Consider the following 25,252-nt stretch of genomic DNA (forward strand, 5'->3'; position numbering starts at 1 on the left):
TCCCGCTTTCCTTGCCCTGTCCTTATCCCTTTCTTTGTCTTTCTCCTCTTTCATTGCGTTGTTTTTCAAATCTGACACCAAGTCAAACAGGTCCACATGACGCTGAGAAGAGCAAAAGATTTCATTAAAATTGGAGAGAAAAAAAAAGCTCTCTAAATATTAGATAAACTTACATCAGCCTTGGACTTCTGAGAAGATCTTTCCAGAACATCATCACAGGAGAGATCAGAGTCCTCGGAAAAGCTGAGATTTCTTCGCAAACGTAAATCTACATGAGTGAATTAATGACAAACTTGCATAAGAACATCAACAGTTGAAAGAGAATTCAACGAGACATAAATTAAACCCAGCGACATTGGGCAATATTTAAACTTCATAACTCATGAGTTTAAAGGGATAGTTCACCAGATATTTAATTCAGCCATCAGGTACTCGCCCTCGTATTGTTTTAAACCTGTATGACTTTCTTTTTTCCCTCTTTGAAACACCAGAGGAGCAGTTTAGCAGAGCTCTTTTCCATACGATGAAAGCGAATGGGCACAAGGGGCTGTCAAACTCCATAAAAAGGTCAAACTGGCACAATAAAAGTGTCAAAAGAAACCCACATGACGTGTGCACTATATTCCAAGTCTTCAAAAGCCATATGATGGCTTTGTGTGAGGAACAGACTGAAATTTCAGTTTCTTTGTCAACTCAAAATCTTGCATTGAAAATCCTGCTTGACAGCCTGGTCACCATTTACTTGGATGGAAAAAACAGCTTGGACATTCTGGTATAAATAACTCCTATTGTGTTCCACAAGAAAGAAAGAAAAAGAAGACTGAGGGCTTTGGAACAACTTGAGGTTGAGTAAATGATGAAGGGTTATTCCAAGTCAAATCAACCAAATTTCAGAAACTTCTCCAGCTGATTTGTTTTTAATTATTATGTTAATACTTTTTTCTGAAAAAGATAAACATAAATTATGATGAAAGCCAAAATATTAAATGCCATTTATCAATATTTACTGAGTAATCCATTATTTTGTAGAGGGGGGTCCAAATGATAATTTTCACTTATGATTTTGGAGCAAAACTACAGGTATATATATATATATATAATAAATATCCTTAGAAAGGTGTCAGTGTCATTATTTTATGTTTACACAGAGATGGGTAGATATATTACTAAATTCAGCTGACTTCAGCAGCTCTTGTTGTATTATATGCCAATGGTGTGAGTCCAAAATGGGGAAAAAACACGTTTTTGTGTTGTTTTTCCAAAGTTGGAGTGCCTATAACTCCAGACATATTAAACATATCTTAAAATCCTTTTAGATTCTGGTTCAAAACAAGCTTTTCTTTTAGTATCTTCATTTGTAAGAACCTATATGGTTACATCCCAGAGATATGGGGCTCTCAATGTGGCTCAAATTGTTAAATTGTACCTATTGTCAAAGGTCGAAAAACACATGGGGTCACATGGTATGAAGCTAGTTTTTCTTGTCCAACAAAAGTCTTAAGTATAAATCATGTTGAAACTTGAAATGCACCTTTATTTATTCACATAAAAACAATAATGCACCATTCAACACCAAAGGTGCTGAAACTCATGAGGTTCTAGGTTTATTAGCGAAAATGTAAATGTGCTAATAATAGTACCACCAAATGTAGGATGGGTGTGTGGGTGTGTGTGTGCGTGCCTGAGGAGTGCGGGGGATTTGGGACCGTCCCACCAAGTTTGGGATCTCTGATTCAAGGCCTCTGCCACCCAGACACTTTGAGGGCAGAAAAAAAAGAATAGCCTAATGAGCAAATCAGTGCAGTACAGTAGTTTAAATTTGGTGCTTGGACCCCTAATGATGCATTTCAGAGCCTTGCAGATTTTCGAATGCAGACGTATTGAGAGCCCCATATCTCTGGGATTTAACCATATAGGGCCTTGGAAATGAAGATACCAAAAGGAAAGTTTGTTCAGAACCAGAATTGAAAAGGGTATTAATATATCTTTAATAATTCTGGAGTTATATGCACTCCAACTTTGAGGAAATAAATAAATAAATAAATTTAAAACAGAGTGCTTTTCCCCATCTTTTCCCCCCATTCAAACGACAGATATCCAGCTAACCTGAGGACCTGTCCAGAGAAGGCTGTTTTTTCTTCCCTGAATCTGCAGTTGTAGAGCTTGAGGGTGTGCTTGGACACGACTTGTCATCTTTCTTCTTTTTGTCTTTCTTGTAGCCGGAAAAGACCGCCTTCCATAGAGACTTGTGCTTGGGTGGTGTCTTTTCAGTGCCAGAGAGTCTACTTTCATTTTTGGCTTTCTTTTCCTTTTTGTTCTTACGTGGAGAAAAAAGTGAGCTGCGTTTCTTGCTTTTGCCCCCAGTGGAGCTCTCTGAAGAAGTGACAGAACTGTCCAAGGTCTTAATGACCGGAGAGGTAAAGAAATGATCAGGGAGCACCTCCGTCTGCTTTTTGGACTCCAAGGCTTTTACAGCAGAGTCCTTGGGGGCTTTTGAATGCTTTTCGTTTTTCCCTGTTGCCTCAGTAACATTCCAGGCAACTTTTGCCACAGCGCCCTTGGCAGCCTCCAATTCTTTCATCTTAGTGAGCTGCTGGGCCATGGCGTCTTTCAGAGCTTGGCTCTTCACAGACTTTTCCCGTGCCCTTATCCGCTCTTCTGCAATTTCCTTGGCTTCCGTTGAGAACTGTTGGGAACCCTTTGTAGTCCGGGACACACTTCCAGGAATGTTGGGCTTACCGTTTTCCATTGCCAATGCCAGGTGGAAAGGTGGTTTTTCCCGGCTGACCTTGCTTGTCGGTGGTGTGTAAAACTTTTCCAGAGCGCTTGTATCAGGGGTGCGGTCATCGTACGTGTCTTCCACATCGTCAGCAAATGGTATCTCATCTATGCACTCCACAAAAGACTTCCTCACTTCCTCCCTGCGTGGTTTATTTGGTTCTTTTACCCTCATCACAACAGGTGGGTTAGCTCGAGGAGCCGCCACTGGGGCCGTGACAGGTTTTGGTTGAGGAGGACTGACTGGAGTCTTCGGTTTAGAAGGCGTAGTTTCAGATTTGGGCTCCTCTGTGGCTTCTAGGAGGTTGTCCCAAGAAACCTTTTTGTTCTTGAGGCAGGCTGGCTCCTCATTGGGTGGAGGTGGAGGAGGGCTGGATGGAGGGGTGAGCATGGTGGAGTCAGAGTTGTTGTAGCTGTCACTAGCTGCTGTCTGACTGGTGGTCACACTTCCATTTAGACCCAATCCTGAACTGCTGCTCAAGTCCTTCTTATCCGAACCATTACTCTTGGGTTCAACAGGAGATATGACCTGTCCTTCCAAAGTAATGTTGATCCTACGTATGATTGATCGACCTGTGAAGGTTGGCTTCTGTTCTTCAGAGAGGTCCTCTGGGGTATAAGACTTGGGTGAGGGTGATTCAAGGGTTAGAGCTTTCACAATGCTCTTCTCTGCTGTTGTTTGGCTTCTGTCAAGAGGAGAGAGTCCTAAGCTCTTTCGGATTTCAGCGCTCTTCATCCAGAACTCCTCGATGAGGTCTGTCTTCTTTACAGGAGTTGCCTCTGAATCTTTTGGAGCATTCAAAGGTTCCTCGGTTCTCTTCTCAGAAGCAGGTTTAGCTAAAGGAGTGCATGTGATGGCCGGGACCGGCTGAGTCCTGACTGGGGAGCTTGTGAAAAGGGGTGAGGTTGGCTCATGGCAGGGTTGTGACTGGGCGCAGATTGGAGACAAAGGATTACCTGCTGGAGAACAGGCACATGGCTGGGGCTGGACAGGAGATTTGGGAGACACTGTTTCTGGTTGTGGAACAGGCTGGGAGCAGATTGGGGATGCCATAAGAATTTGAGCAACAGGAAAACGGGGACTTTTTGCATCAGGAGTCTGTGGTGGTGGAACGCTTGGTTTGACATCTTCGGGTAAATTGGGCTCAGGGAAGAAACGCGTCCCTGGAGATTTCACCAATATTACAGGAGAAGACTCTTTAAACTGTAGGGGACAAAATACAGTGCAACAGAATTTTACAGTATGTAAACGGCTTTAGTAGCAGCTTCAAATACTGGGCAAACAAGTGAGCCCAACAAGAGACTTTTACAGGGTTCCCATGCTTCGAGAAAGTAATGAATTCCCATGTCCTTTCAAGTTGGATTGTCAAAAAAGCATTCAAAGTTAGTCAGATTTCCTAATAACCAATAAATTTGCATGACTTTTCCAATGGTTTTGATTTCTGGAAACCAGTTTTTAAAAAATAATTTGGATTCAGACCAATTTGTGAACATCATTATGGCTAGTGAGCAAGTTGAACTCTTCACAAGCTCTAACCAAGAGCATTATTTTGGTGATTTAACATTATGAAGCTGAGTGTAACTCTGAAACTTTTTGGATTTTGTTCATTTCTTCCAGGTCTGAAAAATACCATTTTAAAATTCCCTGATATTTCTCGGATTCCCATGATCGTGGAAACCCTGTAATAAATTATTCATACTAATTTGTGAACTGGTTAAGCCAATGTACTGAAAAGAACCACCTCAAAAGGGTGATTCACTTACAAATCAGACATTACAATGGCTTGCAAGCAAGTTTTATTCTACACAAGAGCAATATTCAACCAACAAAGTACTTTAGAGCACAACACCATTAGAAAAATGTACAATCCATGACTTTTTCCAGGCCTGGAAAACACAATTGTACAGTTCCCTGATATTTCCAGGTTATCCACGAGCCCTGAATTTAAATTTCGAAATTCAATATTACCTCCTCAATGGGTAAAGCAGGTTTTTGGATAGGAGATAGCACGACGTCAACAATCAGTTCCCTTGGAGCTGCAGCTGTTTTCTCTGCAACGACAACATAAAATTGACTCAAATATTGATGGATAGGAAAAATAAAAACCCTTGTGCAAAGTTTTCAATCATCAAAGTCAGAATAATTATGAAGCAAGAGCCTGATGTGATGTGTTCACAAATGCAACTCATGCAAGTGCATGAACATTTTCAATCATCAGTCTCAAACAAAAAAGGCATGAGTTTATAAGATTGTGATTAGGCTATAATTACCAGTTACGGAAACTTGTCCCTGGCACTCTGGTTTGCCTTTTTCCCCTGGAAGCGTCCACCCCTTCATCTAAACAGTGTGAACGAGCTTCAGCCTCAGCGTCTGAAGGAATGTCCTCTGTGACATCAGAAAACAGAACACTGTCTAAAACCCTACACTGGGACAGTTCTGAGACCTGAAGGGGTATTTACTAAATTAAACTAAATCTGGCTGGTGGATTTGACAAACCTTGATCTAATTCAGAGCCCGGCTCCATGTCAGGACTCCCTGCCTCTGCTTCCGGGTCATCCTCCTCTTCACAGGGATCTGGGTCACAGGAGAAGAAACATAAGGCACATAAGCTTGGCCTTTAAAAGAATAAGCTAGCTACAGTACACATTTGAATATATATATATATATATATATAACTCCAACATACAGTAGGTGTTACCAAAACTGAACATATGTGTGAATGAATTCAAAATTATAAAGCATGTCACTCACAAACAAATGACAGTATTCATACAATTAGCACACAAAATAAAATGGCCATGTACACACTGCAAAGAGCTGTTTATTTGCAAATATACAGGTGCATCTCAATAAATTAGAATGTCGTGGAAAAGTTCATTTATTTCAGTAATTCAATTCAAATTGTGAAACTCGTGTATTAAATAAATTCAATGCACACAGACTGAAGTAGTTTAAGTCTTTGGTTCTTTTAATTGTGATGATTTTGGCTCACATTTAACAAAAACCCACCAATTCACTATCTCAAAAATTTAGAATACATCATAAGACCAATAAAAAAAACATTTTTAGTGAATTGTTGGCCTTCTGGAAAGTATGTTCATTTACTGTATATGTACTCAATACTTGGTAGGGGCTCCTTTTGCTTTAATTACTGCCTCAATTCGGCGTGGCATGGAGGTGATCAGTTTGTGGCACTGCTGAGGTGGTATGGAAGCCCAGGTTTCTTTGACAGTGGCCTTCAGCTCATCTGCATTTTTTGGTCTCTTGTTTCTCATTTTCCTCTTGACAATACCCCATAGATTCTCTATGGGGTTCAGGTCTGGTGAGTTTGCTGGCCAGTCAAGCACACCAACACCATGGTCATTTAACCAACTTTTGGTGCTTTTGGCAGTGTGGGCAGGTGCCAAATCCTGCTGGAAAATTAAATCAGCATCTTTAAAAAGCTGGTCAGCAGAAGGAAGCATGAAGTGCTCCAAAATTTCTTGGTAAACGGGTGCAGTGACTTTGGTTTTCAAAAAACACAATGGACCAACACCAGCAGATGACATTGCACCCCAAATCATCACAGACTGTGGAAACTTAACACTGGACTTCAAGCAACTTGGGCTATGAGCTTCTCCACCCTTCCTCCAGACTCTAGGACCTTGGTTTCCAAATGAAATACAAAACTTGCTCTCATCTGAAAAGAGGACTTTGGACCACTGGGCAACAGTCCAGTTCTTCTTCTCCTTAGCCCAGGTAAGACGCCTCTGACGTTGTCTGTGGTTCAGGAGTGGCTTAACAAGAGGAATATGACAACTGTAGCCAAATTCCTTGACATGTCTGTGTGTGGTGGCTCTTGATGCCTTGACCCCAGCCTCAGTCCATTCCTTGTGAAGTTCACCCAAATTCTTGAATCGATTTTGCTTGACAATCATAAGGCTGCGGTTCTCTTGGTTGGTTGTGCATCTTTTTCTTCCACACTTTTTCCTTCCACTCAACTTTCTGTTAACATGCTTGGATACAGCACTCTGTGAACAGCCAGCTTCTTTGGCAATGAATGTTTGTGGCTTACCCTCCTTGTGAAGGGTGTCAATGATTGTCTTCTGGACAACTGTCAGATCAGCAGTCTTCCCCATGATTGTGTAGCCTAGTGAACCAAACTGAGAGACCATTTTGAAGGCTCAGGAAACCTTTGCAGGTGTTTTGAGTTGATTAGCTGATTGGCATGTCACCATATTCTAATTTTTTGAGATAGTGAATTGGTGGGTTTTTGTTAAATGTGAGCCAAAATCATCACAATTAAAAGAACCAAAGACTTAAACTAGTTCAATCTGTGTGCACTGAATTTATTTAATACACGAGTTTCACAATTTGAGTTGAATTACTGAAATAAATGAACTTTTCCACGACATTCTAATTTATTGAGATGCACCTGTATGTTATCGATCCATGTGCTGAATAAAGGAGTGTCTTCTACTACACTAAACTCACAAATCCCATTAATTTTCTCCATTGGGGAATTTATTGTTGACAATAATTTATAAACCTGTAAAGACAGACCTACCGTGAGCTCTGAAGTTTGTTAATCGGTGGTATTTACTTCTGTTGAATCAGTCCATGTTATTTCAGCTTTATTATTCATTTTATTTAAATCAATAGTTTTATATTTTTCAATAGAGTGCAACAGTGCCCGTCCACTTTTTCATCCATCTGGGAAGTATTTTCCCCATTTATTTCTTCAGACTTTTTATAAAATCCTTCATAAAAGAGTTGTGCACCATGAACCAAACCAACCAGAGGAGAATCACAACATTACAAACTTTGTTTTGAGGCAAAAAAGTGTTTGAAAATCAGACATAAAGACAGAGAAACAAGACTGTGTACTTACCGTTTTTCATCAGGGCACAAACTACAATCCCATGAAGCATTGCAAATGATGTCACTGAATAAAAAAACAATGGGAATGTTTTATACTATTGATTTTAGGTTGTTGATTATAAGTATAGAAACATTATATTTGTACATTAATTGCAAAATATCCCGATATGTACACATATATAAGTGGTTTAAGGGTGAAAGGAGACCGACTCGATGACGTCTTTCACAGTGCATCATGGGAGCGCGCGGTCACTCCAAAGGCACGTTTTGTGGGTTTCATTGGACGTGGTTCTCTGATTGGTGGATCTTTCTCTGCTAGATCATGGGTAATGTAGAATTCCACTATCAATCATGATTTTTAAACAATGAAGTTGAAATAATGCAGACGGATGGCTTATACCATCGATGAACAACCTCGTAGCTCACTGTAGGTCTGCTTTAAAGATTTATAAGTTATCGTTGAAAATCAATTAGTCTATAGGATAAATGAATGGGATTTTCACCAAAAAGTGTGTACAGAACAGGAATATACACTCAGAGGAGGACTGACACCCATATTTAGCTGCAGTGTGTACATGTCCAAAATAAATACAAGAGCACACACAAATAAAGCATTAGTGGATTAACAAGCAAATATCCATTTACACACAGTTAAATGGATAGGGTTCAAACCCAGCAGATGAGGATGGGTTGGGATGTGTGTTGGGGGTAAAGAAACGTCAAGGAAATAAAGTGCAAATAAAGAGGCAGACTTAGCTGAGACATCCCCTTTCAAGAGCCACACTAATTAGACTCTAATTACTAGACAATTACCAAAGCAAATCTTCAAACCCTAACCAAGATGTAGTCCAGCTTCAATATCTTCCATTCTTAGGTCTATTGTTGTCATGCACTGGCTGTGAAATTTTCAATGCTGACATTTTTCAAAGCTTTCTGTGTGCCCGCTCCCTGAACCATGAAGGTTCTTAGAGATGTTTTTAGCTCTTTTTGGGCCTGACCTCTTTGTAGATCAGCACTCTAGATACAAAGTGCCTTGAAATGTCAACACAAGTTCCTTCAAAATGCAATCATCAACCCCCTGTGGACACACTGCATCAAGCATCCAGGGACCATAAACTCCAAATGTATTTTTTTTGTTATGTAAGATTTTTGTTATGACTATGCACAGACTGTCCACCCAACAAAATGATAAAAATGCATTAGTTACATCAGTCATCATGTATAACGTGTGTTGCAGGTGTTGTGTTGTGTCAAGCAGGTTTGGAACAACACGAGTTTATAAATGACGAACTCTCTTTTTAAAACCTTTCATAATTTGTATTATTTCAAGAGACTGCTCAAGGGAAACACAGATGCATGCATTAGTGTGTGTGTGTGTCGAAACTCCATCATGCAGTATGATTGACGTGTGTATTTGTATGTGACAAGTTCAGTAAGTTTCAACATGCAGTCAGTATGTTCAACTTGTGCATGACTGCAGGGGTGTTAAACGTGTAGTATAATCTTGCCATGCGCTGATTATGTGTGTTAGCACTTAGATAAGCTGCTGGACTGTTTTTCTTCTCTACCTCCAGATAATGAATCCAACCAGGCTCTGACAGCCTCATGACGCATGGACTTGTGGGAAGGGGCTACAATCAATCCAATGGGAAATGAGAATGGGAACAGGTAGATGAAATGCACAGACAACACACAAAATAAATACATAAATGAATAACACAAAAAAATCAACAGAAGAGAGGCACAGAATGGTGACTGTTCTCCAAAAAGTAATACCTGCATGAAAGTGAAGTGAGACACGAAATTGCAGACAAACAAATGACTGATACTGAAAAAGGGTAAAGGTCAACTTAATGCCAATCAAAACAGTAATAAACTGTGACATAAAGACAGGATAAATGATAGCAGAGAAGACTTCGGGTTAAGTACCAATCGAAAGTTTAGACACACTTTGACTTCTAATTCTTTATTATTACTGCTTTTAACATTTTGGAGTAAAAGTCATCAAAACTATAAACAATCGGAAGAACGGAAATTTTACAGTGACCAAAATGTTACTAATAATTAAATGAGTGAAATTAACAACATAAATTAGTAAATTTTGAATTTTATCCCCTTTTCTCCCTAAAAGGAATGCCCAATTCCCACTACTTAGTAGGTCCTCGTGGTGGCGCGGTTACTCACCTCAATCCGGGTGGCGGAGGACAAGTCTCAGTTGCCTCCGCTTCCGAGACCGTCAATCCATGCATCTTATCACGTGACTCGTTGTGCATGACACCACGGAGACTCACAGCATGTGGAGACTCATGCTACTCTCCACGATCCACACACAACTTACCACACGCCCCATTGAGAGCGAGAACCACTAATCATGACCACGAAGTGCATGACCTTTTTTTTTTTTTTTTTTTTTTTTTGGACTCAAGATGGCGCCGAGTATGGCTGCTGCGTTGCGAGCTCCGACACAACTTAGCAATGGTTTGTTTGTTTTGTTTACAATTCTTATGTTTCTTGTCTTGGATGTTGCCTGCCTTATTGTCTACGACAGACAAACACTTTTGGACATTGGCTCAGCGATCTCACACCGTAAACCGGACTTCACATTCCTCAATGCCGACCCGCTGTTTACAAACACGCAAGCGGAGCCCTTTGTCTGGGCAGCACGGCCGCGGAAACGCAGGAGGAAAAGGGGAAACAGAGCCGGCGTTCTCATCAGAGTAAGACGCCGCGCAAATCGACCCCCGCTACCCACTATTCTACTGGCAAATGTTCAGTCTCTGGATAACAAGCTCTGCGAGCTGAAAGCGCGGATCTCTTTCCAACGAGAGACGAGGGACTGCTGCGTTATCTGCCTTACGGAAACTTGGATGTCTGCGGAGATTCCAGACTCAGCCATTGAACCCGCGGGGTTTTCCATGCTCCGAGCGGACAGAGCGAAAGACCTCTCAGGTAAAACTAGAGGAGGTGGTGTATGTTTTATGATCAACAAATCCTGGTGCGATCAGAGGAACATACATTCTATCAAGTCTTTCTGTTCTCCTGATCTGGAATTTCTTATGCTTCTGTGTCGACCATTCTGGCTACCGAGGGAATTCACAGCGGTCATTATCACTGCTGTGTACATCCCCCACAAGCCGACACAGACCGGGCACTCAAGGAACTGTATGGGAGTATAAGTGAGCAGGAAACCGCGCACCCTGAGGCCGCGTTCATTGTGACCGGGGACTTTAATAAAGCCAGTTTAAAATCAGTCGCACCAAAATATCACCAGCACATTAGTTTCAACACACGAGGGGACCGGGTTTTGGACCATTGCTACTCTCCGTTCCGGGATGGCTACAAATCCCTCCCCCGCCCACCATTTGGAAAATCGGACCACTCTTCCATTCTGCTTCTGCCCGCTTACAGGCAGAAACTGAAACAGGAAGCACCCACCCTCAGAACGATCCAGTGCTGGTCGGACCAATCAGACTCTACGCTACAAGACTGTTTTGATCGCACGGACTGGGAGATGTTCCGGTCCGCCTCTGATGACGACATCGAGCTTTACGCTGATAGCGTAATGTGCTTCATCAGAACGTGTGTAGAGGAAGTGATTCCGACCAGAACTGTGCGAATCTATCCGAATCAGAAGCCGTGGATCAACAGCGATGTTCGCGCAGCACTTAATGTGCGGACCTCCGCTTTTAATTCCGGGAACGCGGAGGAGCATAAACAAGCCAGTTATGCCCTCCGAAAAACTATCAAAACAGCAAAACGCCAGTACAGGAGTAAGATTGAGGGACAGTTTAACACCACCAACTCTAGAAGCATGTGGCAGGGAATTAACATCATCACGGACTTTAAAGGGAATAAAAACTCCGCCATGAACACCGCTGCCTCTCTCCCAGATGAGCTAAATACTTTTTATGCTCGTTTCGAGGGAAATAACACCGCCCTCGCGGAGAGAGCTCTCACGGCCGAAGCTACAGAGGTTAGTTCACTCTCCGTCTCTGTAGCGGATGTAACCCGATCCTTCCGACGGGTGAATATCCGCAAAGCCGCGGGTCCAGACGGCATTCCGGGCCGCGTCATCAGAGCGTGCGCGAACCAGCTGGCTGGTGTTTTTACGGACATTTTCAACCTCTCCCTCTCTTTGTCTGTAGTCCCCACATGCTTTAAAACATCCACCATTGTGCCTGTTCCAAAACAATCGAAAATAACTTGTTTAAATGACTGGCGTCCTGTTGCTCTGACCCCCATCATCAGCAAATGTTTTGAGAGACTAATCAGAGATTACATCTGCTCTGTATTACCACTCAATCTTGACCCGCTGCAGTTTGCTTACCGTAACAACCGCTCCACTGATGATGCCATTGCATCTACAATACACACTGCTCTCTCCCACCTGGAAAAAAAGAACACTTATGTGAGAATGCTGTTTGTAGACTACAGCTCAGCATTCAACACCATAGTGCCCTCCAAGCTAGATGAGAAACTCCGGGCTCTGGGCTTAAACAGCTCGCTGTGCAGCTGGATCCTGGACTTCCTGTCAAGCAGACGCCAGGTGGTTAGAATAGGCAGCAACATCTCCTCATCACTGACCCTCAACACTGGAGCCCCGCAGGGCTGTGTTCTCAGCCCACTACTGTATTCCCTGTACACACATGACTGTGTGGCAACACATAACTCCAATGCCATCATTAAGTTTGCTGATGACACGACGGTGGTAGGTCTGATCACTGACAATGATGAAACAGCCTACAGAGAGGAGGTGCACACTCTGACACACTGGTGTCAGGAGCACAACCTCTCCCTCAACGTCAGTAAGACAAAGGAGCTTGTGGTGGACTTCAGAAGAAAAGACAGAGAACACAGTCCCATCACCATCAATGGGGCACCAGTGGAGAGAGTCAGCAGCTTCAAGTTCCTGGGTGTCCACATCACTGAGGAACTCACATGGTCCGTCCACACTGAAGTCGTTGTGAAGAAGGCTCATCAGCGCCTTTTCTTCCTGAGACGGCTGAGGAAGTTTGGAATGAACCGCCACATCCTCACACGGTTCTACACCTGCACTGTGGAGAGCATCCTGACTGGCTGCATCTCCGCCTGGTACGGCAATAGCACTGCCCACAACCGCAAAGCACTGCAAAGGGTGGTGCGAACTGCCAAACACATCATCGGAGGTGAGCTTCCCTCCCTCCAGGAAATATATACAAGGCGGTGTGTGAAAAAAGCTCGGAGGATCATCAGAGACTCCAGCCACCCGAGCCATGGGCTGTTCTCACTGCTACCATCAGGTAGGCGGTATCGCAGCATCAGGACACGCACCAGCCGACTCCATGATAGCTTCTTCCCCCAAGCAATCAGACTTCTGAACTCTTGATCTCCCACGATCAAAATACATCATCCCTGCACTTTATTACTCTTTTATCTCACACCGGACTGTCATAAATTATATTACTGTCATTATATTATGTCTCTCTTAACAACTGACTATCAACCGACAGCCTGAATGTCAATACAGTACAATACTGTACATTCTATATATATACTTTTTTCATATATATTTTAATTTTTATTGAATAATGTGTATCTATATAGTATCTATATAGTAAAAAACAAAACAAAAAAAAAAAACAAAAAACAAAAACAGCATATTGTATACTGTGCAATGTATGTTATTATTGTATATTGTTGAGTGTAATTGTGTATAACAGATGTTTAAATTGTGTTGTGTTAATTTGATGTTTTAAGTTGTGTAATTATGTATAACAGATGTTTAAATTGTGCTGTGTTAATTTGATGTTTTAAGTCGAGTTTAATTATGTATAACAGATGTTTAAATTGTGCTGTGTTAATTTGATGTTTTAAGTCGAGTTTAATTATGTATAACAGATGTTTAAATTGTGTTGTGTTAATTTGATGTTTATTGTAGATTGGCGTATGTCTCATCACTGTCACGACTGCTATGTTGATCGGAACTGCACCCAAGAATTTCACACACCATTGCACTTGTGTATATGGCTGTGTGACAATAAAGTGATTTGATTTGATTTGATTTGAAGAGGTTACCCCATGTGACTCTACCCTCCCTAGCAACCGGGCCAATTTGGTTGCTTAGGAGACCTGGCTGGATTCGAACTCGCGACTCCAGGGGTGGTAATCAGCGTCAGTACTCGCTGAGATACCCAGACCCCCAGTTGGATAGATTTATATATTTATTTATATAAGTTCTATAATTTAGGTTTCATAATTCAAGAGGCATCAGTAAATCTCGTTCAGCTGATAGCGTATGGTTAATGCTAATGCTGTTAAATCCATAAACAAACACATCGTGCGCAGGTGCGTACACAATACAAGGGGGAAAATAGAAACAATCCCACACACTGTCGTATAGCTCACAAAATTGTAATATTTTACAGCGTTTCAGTCAAAGATCTTCTTCGGGCATTCTGTTAATTTCTCTGACGATTCTTCCAGTTGTAAGTATTTCATTGTTACCATCATGATTCACCAAATGATGCTGGCCATGAACTGAACCAGAGAAGATTAATGATGGACATCCTCCTCTCGGCGTGAACTGAACATGTTTTACACTCATGTCAAGCCATTTTTATTGTCTTCTTGCACTGTTTGATTCACAAAAGTGCGTCACATGACAGCAAAAACATGCGATGACAGTAAGTCCTCACTTTCTTTGAGATGCTATTGTGTTTGCTAAATCAAAACGATGTGAATGCACTTCGATGTTAACAGCATTTACTAGCGTGTTTGGTGCCTTCCTTATATTGTGTTTTCATGGGCGTGAATTATGATAATTGTGAATGAACGTGAACACGCCCCCTATTTACAAATGTTAGGAATTCATTAACATGCACACATTTTACTAACAAATCTGGGGAGTACACAGCGTTTGTGAAACTGACAGACAGTTTTCGGGAAGGTCCGTTTAACGCACAAATTACTTTGAATTTACTCATTTACAAAAGTTTCATGAATGAGGCCCATTGAGCGTTGTAACCAATCAGAGACCTGTTTGTTGTGTGCATGAATGAAAGGATGAATCAGAGTGTTTAGATTAGTCTTGGCCCAGACACAATCTGACATTTTTGGCATTTCTGTGCTTATTTTGTTAGAAAACCCATTTAAACATCATAATGTGTAGCCTAAATAAAGAATATGGCATGCAGTTGCCGTAAACAAAAAAACAAAATAACATTATTTTAATGTAAATTGTATTCACTGAAATTAATAATTGTTATTGCAATATTTTGTCATAATCACGCAGCTCTAGTGCATCCTGAGTGCAAGCTTTATTCTCAATTTTAGATTATTCATTTTTAAATCTACACACCTTAAACATTGAGACATTGTTTGGGGTTTGATACTTGGCGCAGATGATATTCGTCATATTATTGAAAAAATTAATTTTTGTACAGCAATTTATAAAACAGGCACAGATTACATTCGTCTACAAAACTGACTCCAAGCATTTAAGCATTAGCTGTAAGACTAAAAGGTCTTTATGAGAAACATAAATTCAGCCAGGTGTGACCAAACTCTTGACTGGTACCACACATCAGATACAAAAAGCAGATTAGTGTGAATGAGAGAAAGAGGACAGAACAGAATTTACCAGTCCAAACGACCAGATTAATTCACATTCACAAGCAATCACACACACGTGTGATCCACTACCCCACCCCCTCAGAGGAGCAGTAGGGCCCAGGTGTGACTCCTCCACATCTGGTTACCTGTGGAGGAGGTGGGCTGGGTGAGTTGGGTGTTGAGCGAGGGCTGAGAGCCTGAGGGTGACACAAAGGCGCCGTCCTTCACTCCTTCAGTCTGTACGGGAGTCCAGTGGCTGTTCATCTGAATGTCCAGCGGGTCCACTGGCTGTATGGATTGCTGAATCTGCAGGTTTCTGGCTGCATGGTGGCATTGTATGGATGTGTAGGATTAATGGTGGGAAATTGGCAAATTGCCAAACCCATTAGGAGGTTGGAGACAGAATATCCAATTTGACCAAAAGGAAAAAAATGGTCCAGTCACCAAAATGTCCCCATAGGCAGCAATGTGAGCAGGGAGTAATATTGAGCAGCCAGAAAAAGTCAGACAGAAACAGTAAAGAAAAAAGAGAAAGAGAGAGAGAGAGAGAGAGAGAGAGAGAGAGAGAGAGAGAGAGAGAGAGAGAGAGAGAGAGAGAGTTTAGAATATAAAGCCAGAAAATACTTCAGGAAAAAGTAACAGCATGCAGATGCACCTTGAAAATAAATGAAGCCTAATCATTTTAAAATGTGAACTTATCAACAAGCACCAGAGTAAAGGCCCCAATATACTTCTGGAGAAGTTCTTCTGCGTTCTTCGTTCAGGGGTTAAAAGAAGTTCTAATCAGCTGAACAATGGTATACTGTTCCCGAACATTCAGACACCCGTCACACCGCTGTGGGAGACGTTTAGAGGAGCATTTAAATATGAGGACGCTCAGTAAAACCTTTAAAATGTGAGTAGAAGTCACGGTCAGTAAAAGAAGTTTTTTTAACCACTAGATGATGATTTAAAGTAATATTTGCGCTGTAGTAAATGTTTAATTTGTCTTGTTTACATTGTGAATTCATGATGCTAATGCACCATAATATGCGCCGATTACACTCTGTTATTGTAATTTATGATGACACTGATATTACTGCGACGATGGGCATATAAAAGTGTTCATGTTCATAAATGAATGATGATATGCATATGTTACTTTGGGCAGATGTGTGAATGGTTTTCGCTGCAGATGGCACATGAGTGAATGGGCACTTGAGAGGATTACAGTGGATTTGATTCATTCTGTGGACTAATTAATCAAAACAAAAATAATTGCATGACATGTTCTTTGAAAATGTTTCTAAGCGAATGATTGTACAGATGTAGATAAATATGCACCAGCTCGCTAACAGCTCTACACGCCGGTGTGTTCTTGTTAAACACAGACTGAACAATGTAAACAAGGTAGTAGGTGGAGCTTCAGGTCACACCCACCGATGACGTGGACCAATGACAGTAAGAAGGTGTTTAACAGCCGGTTACAAGTTTTCCTAAAAGTTCGCCCAGGCAAGCTGTTACGAACCACCGAAACGAACGCAAAAACAGCGTCTTTTTGGCCATACCCGTTCATTCTTCGATTTCGTATGAAGCATATCTGGGCCTTATCTCTGAATCATTTCACTCAAAATCATCAAAGTGCTGTGAAAGTAAGCAAGTTCAGCCCTGGAAACTTTAATACAGAAAAAAACAAACAAACAAACAAAAAAATATTCTCATTAAAAGCAACAGAGCTGCTAATGTATAACCACAAAAACGAAAGCAGGGGAAAACGCAGGCAATTTTTGTTAGATCAAGACAGTATTGTCCAGTCATTGATGGGGTTATAATAAGTGTGTGTTGAAGCCAAACACATCCACAGTCATGACTACCTTTAAATCTACCCGTATCCTCTTCATCTGTGAGATTCTCCAGCCAAAGACCTGACTGAAGCTCTGTTTGCCAGGGGAAATATTCTCCCGCTGTCATCCCATACAATTACCCCAACACAACACACACACACACACACACACACACACACAATGGAAAGACGGAGCAGAAGATCAAGAGACAAGTTACAGGGAAAGATGGAAAACTAATATTTTGACAGTACAGGATGACACACAGAACAAAGAACCTCCCATATCATTCAGAGACAGACCTACTGAGTACTTCAATAAATGTATAAATAGATTCAGAACTTTTGTCATAGAAAACAATAAATAGCTTTTTTGGCTACACCAAATCAGTTGTGGGTTTCTCAATGGCTGATGTCAACGGTATCCAAATAGTTTCCCAATTGTATCACTGCACAAAACAACTTTTAAACTTTTTAAAAACACAGCAGATGATCCTTACCCATTCCTTAGTTTAAGTAAAACTGTTTCAAAGTTACAATGCTAGAATGTTAAAGGGGTCATGTCATGAGGAATCAAATGTTCCTTGATATTGTGACATATAAGAGGTCTTTCTACTATAAATACATACTGTAAATTTCAGAACTCAAAACTTAATCACCAATGCAATAAAAGCATTTATTGAAACCAAGCTGTCAAAACACCTCGTTCTCAACTTCCACGACTTCCCTACGTTATTTGGGGGCCCATTAATTCATGACCGCCTCTACAGCTCAAAAACATCAACGCCCACTTTACATCATCGCACCCTTAAAACTCAAGTTAAAACTCTGAAGAAGAGGAGGCTGCTGCCTCTTGTTGTTTTGAGCACAAACTGATCAACAAACTTTCGCCCATATCAGCAATTTTTAATTGTTGGTGTTTGTAAGCATGCAATAGATGACCATTTGGACCCAATCAAAAACGTAAGAAAACCGTTTAATTAATATTTCAAATATAATGACTGTTTGATAGTTAATGGCGATGCTGGGCTTACAGTTATGTGTAAACCCTGAAATTAAATTGTGACGCTTGTTCATTATCTGCTGATTGAGTTTCAAATATGGCTGTACTCGAGGGGCTGCATGATGTTAGCCAATCATAACAGTGGGCAGTTACGTTGAAGTTTTAAGGAGGTGCTGAGGCCAAAACTGAGCGTTTCAGACAGAGGGCCAAAAACAGGGTGGGAAATTATCATATATTACTTAATTATTTTAAGTGTTTTTTTTACATTAATCAGTGGACCTAAAGGGATATAATAAAATTATTTAAAAAAAATTAAAAAAAAGACTATGTCATGACCCCTTTAAAATGATACCGTTATTCCCAAAGTTTTTGTCAAAGAAAGTTATCGAAGGTATTTTTGTGGAAGACCAATACAAGACATTCAGTTGAAAAAGAAAACTAGTTAATTTTCCAAAGATGTCGTAAAGATCTGAAAATGTAGAAGGTTAAAAACGCGGAAAAACAGGAATACATTAGTGTAAACAAGTTTAAAATCTCTGAATGATTAACCATCTTACTGATGAGACGGATTCATCTAAAACTTTAATGTATCTGTAGGTGAAGCTTTGGGGTTCGTTCACTCTTTAGGGAAATCTTTTGTTTGACATTTTTTCATCAGAAAAAATAAAGTCAAAGAGAAAATGTAATTTCAAAAGTTTTCTGTGAACATGAGACAGCAAACAACACAAGCGACCGTATATTATCTAATCAGTCGAGCTAGACGCCACATTCATAAAGATATGAAATGAAGTGGACAGGAAATGAGACCGGGGCAACCTAACACATTACAGGCTTCCAAGTACATCGAAATGTTCCACTATAAAGAAAAATTACATTCTGAAATCAAATAAACCTCCTTCAAACAGGCTATTGCATCCACAAGATGCATCTGCCCTCACCATTCCTCGTGAAAACCCTTTGATCATCTTTATTTTCATTCACATTCAGTAATTCAATAGCCATAATGAATACAACAGCATTGTCACAATCAAAGCTTACCATCACTTGACTCCTCTTCCTCCTCCTCATCTTCATCTTCCTCGTATTCCTCTTCATCCTCCTCCATTTCTCCGAGAGCGTCATCGTCTTCTGCGGCTCCAGGGTCACTTCCTCCTTTCAGTTGAGCGTGAAGCTCCACCGCCTCCTTCCAAGGCACTCCACCCAGATCAGACGGGCCGGCCGCTTCTGGTTCTTCATCCTCTTCCTCCATATCAGACTCTGAGCTACTGCAGGGGTGGATGAGTGTGTTAGAAAAACCAAATGATCACTGGCTGCTCTTTTCAGCCTGAAATATACACTGAAAACAATTGAACTACTCTGTACCTCAATGACAGGATTGGTGATGACTCTACTATGTAGGGTATAAACTATGTAGTTAACACCCTACATAGTGAATGTATCAGTTGCCTGAAACTAATTTAACAGTCTCCAATATTCAAATTCAACCACCTGACCACTACCACTTTGTGAAACCAGGAAATGTCAGATCAAACAAAAGTTGAGTATGGAGTGCCGCAAGGCTCTGTATTAGGTCCTCTGTTGTTCTCCTTCTACATACTTGGAATTTGTTTTCACTGCTATGCCAATATGATTCAGCTTTATATTTCCTCCAGGCCTGATGCAATTTCCCATCTTTCCCAATCTTGGCCTTACTGAATGTGTTTGTAGAAAACATACCTGGATCCCTCCCCCACGTCGGATACTTTGTTCTGCACACTGCTGAGGTTGTGTTCAGCAAGAGTCTCTTCCGGCACCTCCTCCAGCTCCTCCTCTCTCATCATAGACAGACGGTAGTTCTCCAGCTCGATTCTTTCTGGAGTCCCTTTGAGACGCTTGGCCACGCTGGGCTCCACAACCCCATTCACCTCTGACCCTGTGATGGACAGAGAAAGAGACAGACAAGCCGTTAATGTAAGTTATTAATACGTAACATTTAGAGGGAGGGGCTCTGCCATGCAGTCGTCACGCTAGTAAATTTGCATAACTATAATCACAAATCTCTAACAATATCAATGACGATAACAATATAAAATCTAACAAATTATTTCAATAAAACATTAACTGTTAAATCAAATCAGCAGGTTTCAATACATAGGCTTACTGTATGCACATTATAAACCCTTTTGCAGTTTAGTGACTCAAATATTGACAATTCAAAACAAATGTCCAACCACCTCAGCGTTTTTTGTTTTGTTTTGTTTTGTTTTTTACTAAAAAATTAACACATATGGTTATTCATTTCCACTCTGTATTTTTAGCAGTGGACAAACAAAACAAACACAGTCAAAGTGATGGCTCTAGACTTTTTATTTATTTATTAAACATATTTAGCCTTCATGACATCACACTCTAAATTTAAATACTGTATGTAGTCAGTAAAATACTCTTAAATACATACTCAGAATATATACAATATTCAGTGACCTTGCCCTTTTCCTATCCTATAGGGCAACTAACCTTTTTGCATTTTTTACAAATAATAATGAACTTTTTTAATATATTATTGAACAGATGGACTTGTGCATGACTAATATATCTAATCTATCCCATTTAGGAAATCCCAAAGCCCAATTCAAGCCAGTGAGAACAATTTGTGCATGTAATTCAACATAAGAATTCATAATTGTGTAGGTAGAAGTGGTTAGAGATGTGAAGCATGCAATTCACAATGAGACTGATAATGTGTCACCCGTAAATGAATTATGACCGACAACATGCGAGTAATCCTCATTAAGTGATTATGTAGTGATAGACCCTATAAATAAAATACTGTCATGGTCATCTGATGCATTCCAGGCTAATCTATTCCTTTCTAAAAACTGTTTTGAAAAAATATCATGTATATACTGTAAGTAAGTGATATCACACATTATACTCTAGAGCAGACCTGGGCAACTTACAGCCCAGGCGCCGGATCTGGCCCTCCACATGTTTTATCCTAAAAGTGTTTTTTTTTCCATTGGCTATTTCAGAAATCTTGCACTGGGACCTAACGCACCTCCACAAGCGTTTAACATGCTCAGGGTTGCCAGATAAGAGACGCAACACCCCCAATTTGAGACTCTTGCGCAAATTGTAAATATTCCGCCTAATGTTATACTTATTTTGTGCAATCTGGCAACCATGCATGTGAGTGCGCTCTTTCTAGCTCTCGCTTTCCCCTTTGAACAAACTGAGCGATCTCTAGTGCGATATTCTGCTCAAGGTAAAGTGTCATACGGCCACCTCGTGTCCATTCTTGAGGCTGCTTGTACTGTTTGGTGCTACTAAGTTTGCAGGTAAACCTTCCCAGTGATTAAATTAAATCTAAAGTAGATATCTGCATCGACACGTGAGCAAAAGCAAGCGAGAGACGAATATGTATATGTATTTTTTATTTGTGCAATTTAGAAATGTTGAAGTCTCCTCGCACCTGTATGTTAATCTAACTCTTGCAGTAATCATGTATCATAGTCATGCAGCCTGTTTTATTCAGTTGTGTGCTGAATGGAAAGTCAAACCATTGACGAGACCCATATCATGATCCCTTTAGTGTGTAAACGGGTAATGTTTTGAGAATAAAATAAGTAAACTCGCCCGCTTTGCGACAAACATTAAACGTTCTATAATTATTATTATTATTATTTATTAAAACAGACCCCTGATGTAGATAGTGTTAGATTGAATAATAAATTAACAGGGAAGTAGAGATGGTAAAATAATTTATAATAAACTCAGCTTTTATTACATTTTTAATGCCTGAGAGGAAACTATTCTACAATTCTTTAGGCAAATGTAGAATAGTGTAGACATATACATTTCAGAAAATTGAGTACACAAATATTTCTGGGCTTAAAAGATACAAACATCAAATCAATGCGGAACATTGTATCTCAATGTGGGCCCCTATGCACTACTTAAAGCCAGATGTGGCCCCTTTACCAAAATAGTTGCCCACCCCTGCTCTAGAGTTAATCTCCGAAAACTGTCGAAAAAACACGTCCAGGACATTTTCCACCCAAACAAATCACAAGAAAATAATTTAAATAAACATGAAGCTTATTTTAAGACCATTAAGATTGTTTGCATTGTTACATTATTAACAAGACAATTAAGTGCCACAAGCAGCGTGTTAGTATGCAGAGGAGAATTAGGAGATGCAAGGATAGGTGGAAGTGTAGACCAATCACAGGCACTGATGCAGGCACTAGCTAAACAATAAGCTGCTTTGATAGGACAGGGGAAAGGTAAAGCTTACAGAATCCACCAATCAGATCAGAAGTTACGATCATAAAATATAAGGCACTATCACAGATCTACACAGTGGAGAGATGCAAAAACAGGCAATAAACAAACACAAAAATCAAATATTCATTACATATACACAACGCATGCATACCTAATAAATAACACTTAACCTATAATTTATGTTACTGTTTCAGCCAGTTCACATTTAAAAGCTATAACTAGCTATATGACACTGGATAAGACTTCATCAAGGTACACAACAAGCACAGTATCACAGGAAGTCATGGCAGATGCGGACAGGAAATGCCCAGTTAGCTCAGAGGCTGGAAGGGGTCATGCTAGAGAACACTGAGCAGGATGTTGAGAGTAAAGCAGGAGAGGAGATAGATACAGTAGGCGAGCAGGAAAGGGGAACCTAGGGATTGTGTGCCACCTGGTGGCGGGTCCAAGACATCGCTTGTCGCAATGAGAGCAGAGTGTCCCCTAATCTTCGAGAGAGGCATAGGACAGGGCCTAAAGAGGAAAGGCGGGTACCTGAGGGCCGGCGTTCCACAGGGGCTTGAGAGGTTACGGCTTGGCCTGCGGCGTCCACTGTGTTGGGGGTTACAGCCGACACCTGGGGCTCCTGTGACCAGAACAAAACATAAACATCTGTGTAGAGTCATCAAATATTACATCAAATATAATAGTACTAATAGAAGGCTGCTAAAAATCAACTATGAATTGATGCAAACTGAGGCATATTATTTTCTCTAACAATAGATTTGTTTACATGCATTACTAATTTTTTTTGTCCAGATTCACAATATTTCAGTGTACCACTATAAACTGAGGTGACAAAAACATTAACGTGTGGATAAAACTGCTTTAAACTCACTTATTAGGACTAGGACTAATTAGAAACTAATTTAAATGCCTCTGATTTTCTACAACATTAATCTATATATTAAAGTGACGCAAATAAACGTGCATTGTCAACCAACGGACTGCACCGTATTTTGAATGGGACTGTTGAAGTAGTCTGATTCAAAGGTTAACATGGCAAATATTCATAAATAATTATTTTCAATCATATAAAAATTACATATGGATCAAGCTCAATCTGATCATCTTTTTCAGTCTGAGGTGTTTACGTGAAGGCTGTTCATTCCAATTATGCCATCAATCAGATTATTAATCGATAATTTGGTGCTATGTCAAAGTGTTTCTTCAACTTCAGGCATTTTGTTTGCACTGTGGATTTTGAGAAGATTAAGTAAATAATTTTTTCACACTCCCATTATTTATATTTTATTATTTTTTGATCTACTAACAATTTCCAACAGTGCATGTACATGCACAATTAAAGGGGTAAAATTGTGATGATACGACAAAGCAATCAAAAGTTACAGCATTACAAAAATAATTGATCATAGTGTCCAAAATGTCTCCAAACAAATAAAACATTATAATTCTACATAAGAACTAATTACACATGCAAACACAACAATGACTAAAGGTTTGCATAGCATGCAGACATGATTTTAGTAATGAGATTTCACAGAATGAGTTTCATTCTGTGTCATTTGAGTCATCATTGAGTCTGTGTCATGTATTTGGCACCATCTCCTGGTGGCCATATGTAACATTGTGCTTCATGTGGATTATCTAATGATCTATGCATCTGATTATCTTGTGTGTGGACTCGTTTGAAAGATAATCACCTCCTCTAAGTAATGGTATGTGATATTTTATGTTACGTTTATGTTTCATGAAGTTATAAGCGAAAATGTGGCATATAAGCAACACCAACATAATTGTCAAAGACATATACTCAGCTATTACTCACTATATATTTGTCTGTGAGTAAAACAAATAGGCTGGTTGTATTCTACTCTTTGAGAGCTTTCCAACAACATGTGACACGTCTATTTGATCAGTTTGATGTTTTTACTGATTGCAATAATATATACAGTGCAAATTATCAAATAATTAAAATGGAACACTTCTGATTTATGCAAATTTCCACTTGTCCAGTTTTGGTCATAATGTCTACATGCACTGTAAAGTAGAGCTTCTTAGCTTTAAAACAATACCTATTTTGTGTTGGTCAAGACTGCAGTTAATATTTTGACCATTAATATATATATATATATATATATATATATATATATATATATATATATATATACACTATATTGCCAAAAGTATTCGCTCACCCATCCAAATAATTGAATTCAGGTGTTCCAATCACTTCCATGGCCACAGGTGTATAAAATGAAGCACCTAGGCATGCAGACTGCTTCTACAAACATTTGTGAAAGAATGGGCCGCTCTCAGGAGCTCAGTGAATTCCGGCATGGTACTGTGATAGGATGCCACCTGTGCAACAAGTTCAGTCGTGAAATTTCCTCGCTACTAAATATTCCACAGTCAACTGTCAGTGGTATTATAACAAAGTGGAAGCGATTGGGAATGACAGCAACTCAGCCACGAAGTGGTAGGCCACGTAAAATGACAGAGCGGGGTCAGTGGATGCTGAGGCGCATAGTGCGCAGAGGTCGCCAACTTTCTGCAGAGTCAATCGCTACAGACCTCCAAAGTTCATGTGGCCTTCAGATTAGCTCAAGAACAGTGCGTAGAGAGCTTCATGGAATGGGTTTCCATGGCCGAGCAGCTGCATCCAAGCCATATATCACCAAGTGCAATGCAAAGCGTCGGATGCAGTGGTGTAAAGCACGCCGCCACTGGACTCTAGAGCAGTGGAGACGCGTTCTCTGGAGTGACGAATCACGCTTCTCCATCTGGCAATCTGATGGACGAGTCTGGGTTTGGCGGTTGCCAGGAGAACGGTACTTGTCTGACTGCATTGTGCCAACTGTGAAGTATGGTGGAGGGGGGATTATGGTGTGGGGTTGTTTTTCAGGAGCTGGGCTTGGCCCCTTAGTTCCAGTGA

General features: G+C 40.4%; 1 protein-coding gene and 1 long non-coding RNA gene across 2 annotated transcripts in view; one reads left to right on the forward strand and one right to left on the reverse strand.

The window, feature by feature from the left end:
- Positions 1-25,252, reverse strand: part of LOC127456203 (protein-methionine sulfoxide oxidase mical3a-like) — a 151,478-nt gene that overhangs the window by 38,710 nt on the left and 87,516 nt on the right. The window contains 12 exon segments of the mRNA XM_051724570.1: positions 174-268; positions 2,107-3,982; positions 4,748-4,830; positions 5,050-5,104; positions 5,106-5,164; positions 5,276-5,353; positions 9,208-9,270; positions 15,376-15,549; positions 17,083-17,172; positions 19,090-19,316; positions 19,768-19,963; positions 22,852-22,942. Coding sequence (XP_051580530.1) covers positions 174-268; positions 2,107-3,982; positions 4,748-4,830; positions 5,050-5,104; positions 5,106-5,164; positions 5,276-5,353; positions 9,208-9,270; positions 15,376-15,549; positions 17,083-17,172; positions 19,090-19,316; positions 19,768-19,963; positions 22,852-22,942 — 3,087 coding nt within the window.
- Positions 1-25,252, forward strand: part of LOC127456223 (uncharacterized) — a 567,953-nt gene that overhangs the window by 33,218 nt on the left and 509,483 nt on the right. The window lies entirely within an intron of this gene.

The sequence above is a fragment of the Myxocyprinus asiaticus genome, chromosome 18, assembly GCF_019703515.2.
Source record: "Myxocyprinus asiaticus isolate MX2 ecotype Aquarium Trade chromosome 18, UBuf_Myxa_2, whole genome shotgun sequence".
Lineage (NCBI taxonomy): Eukaryota > Metazoa > Chordata > Actinopteri > Cypriniformes > Catostomidae > Myxocyprinus > Myxocyprinus asiaticus.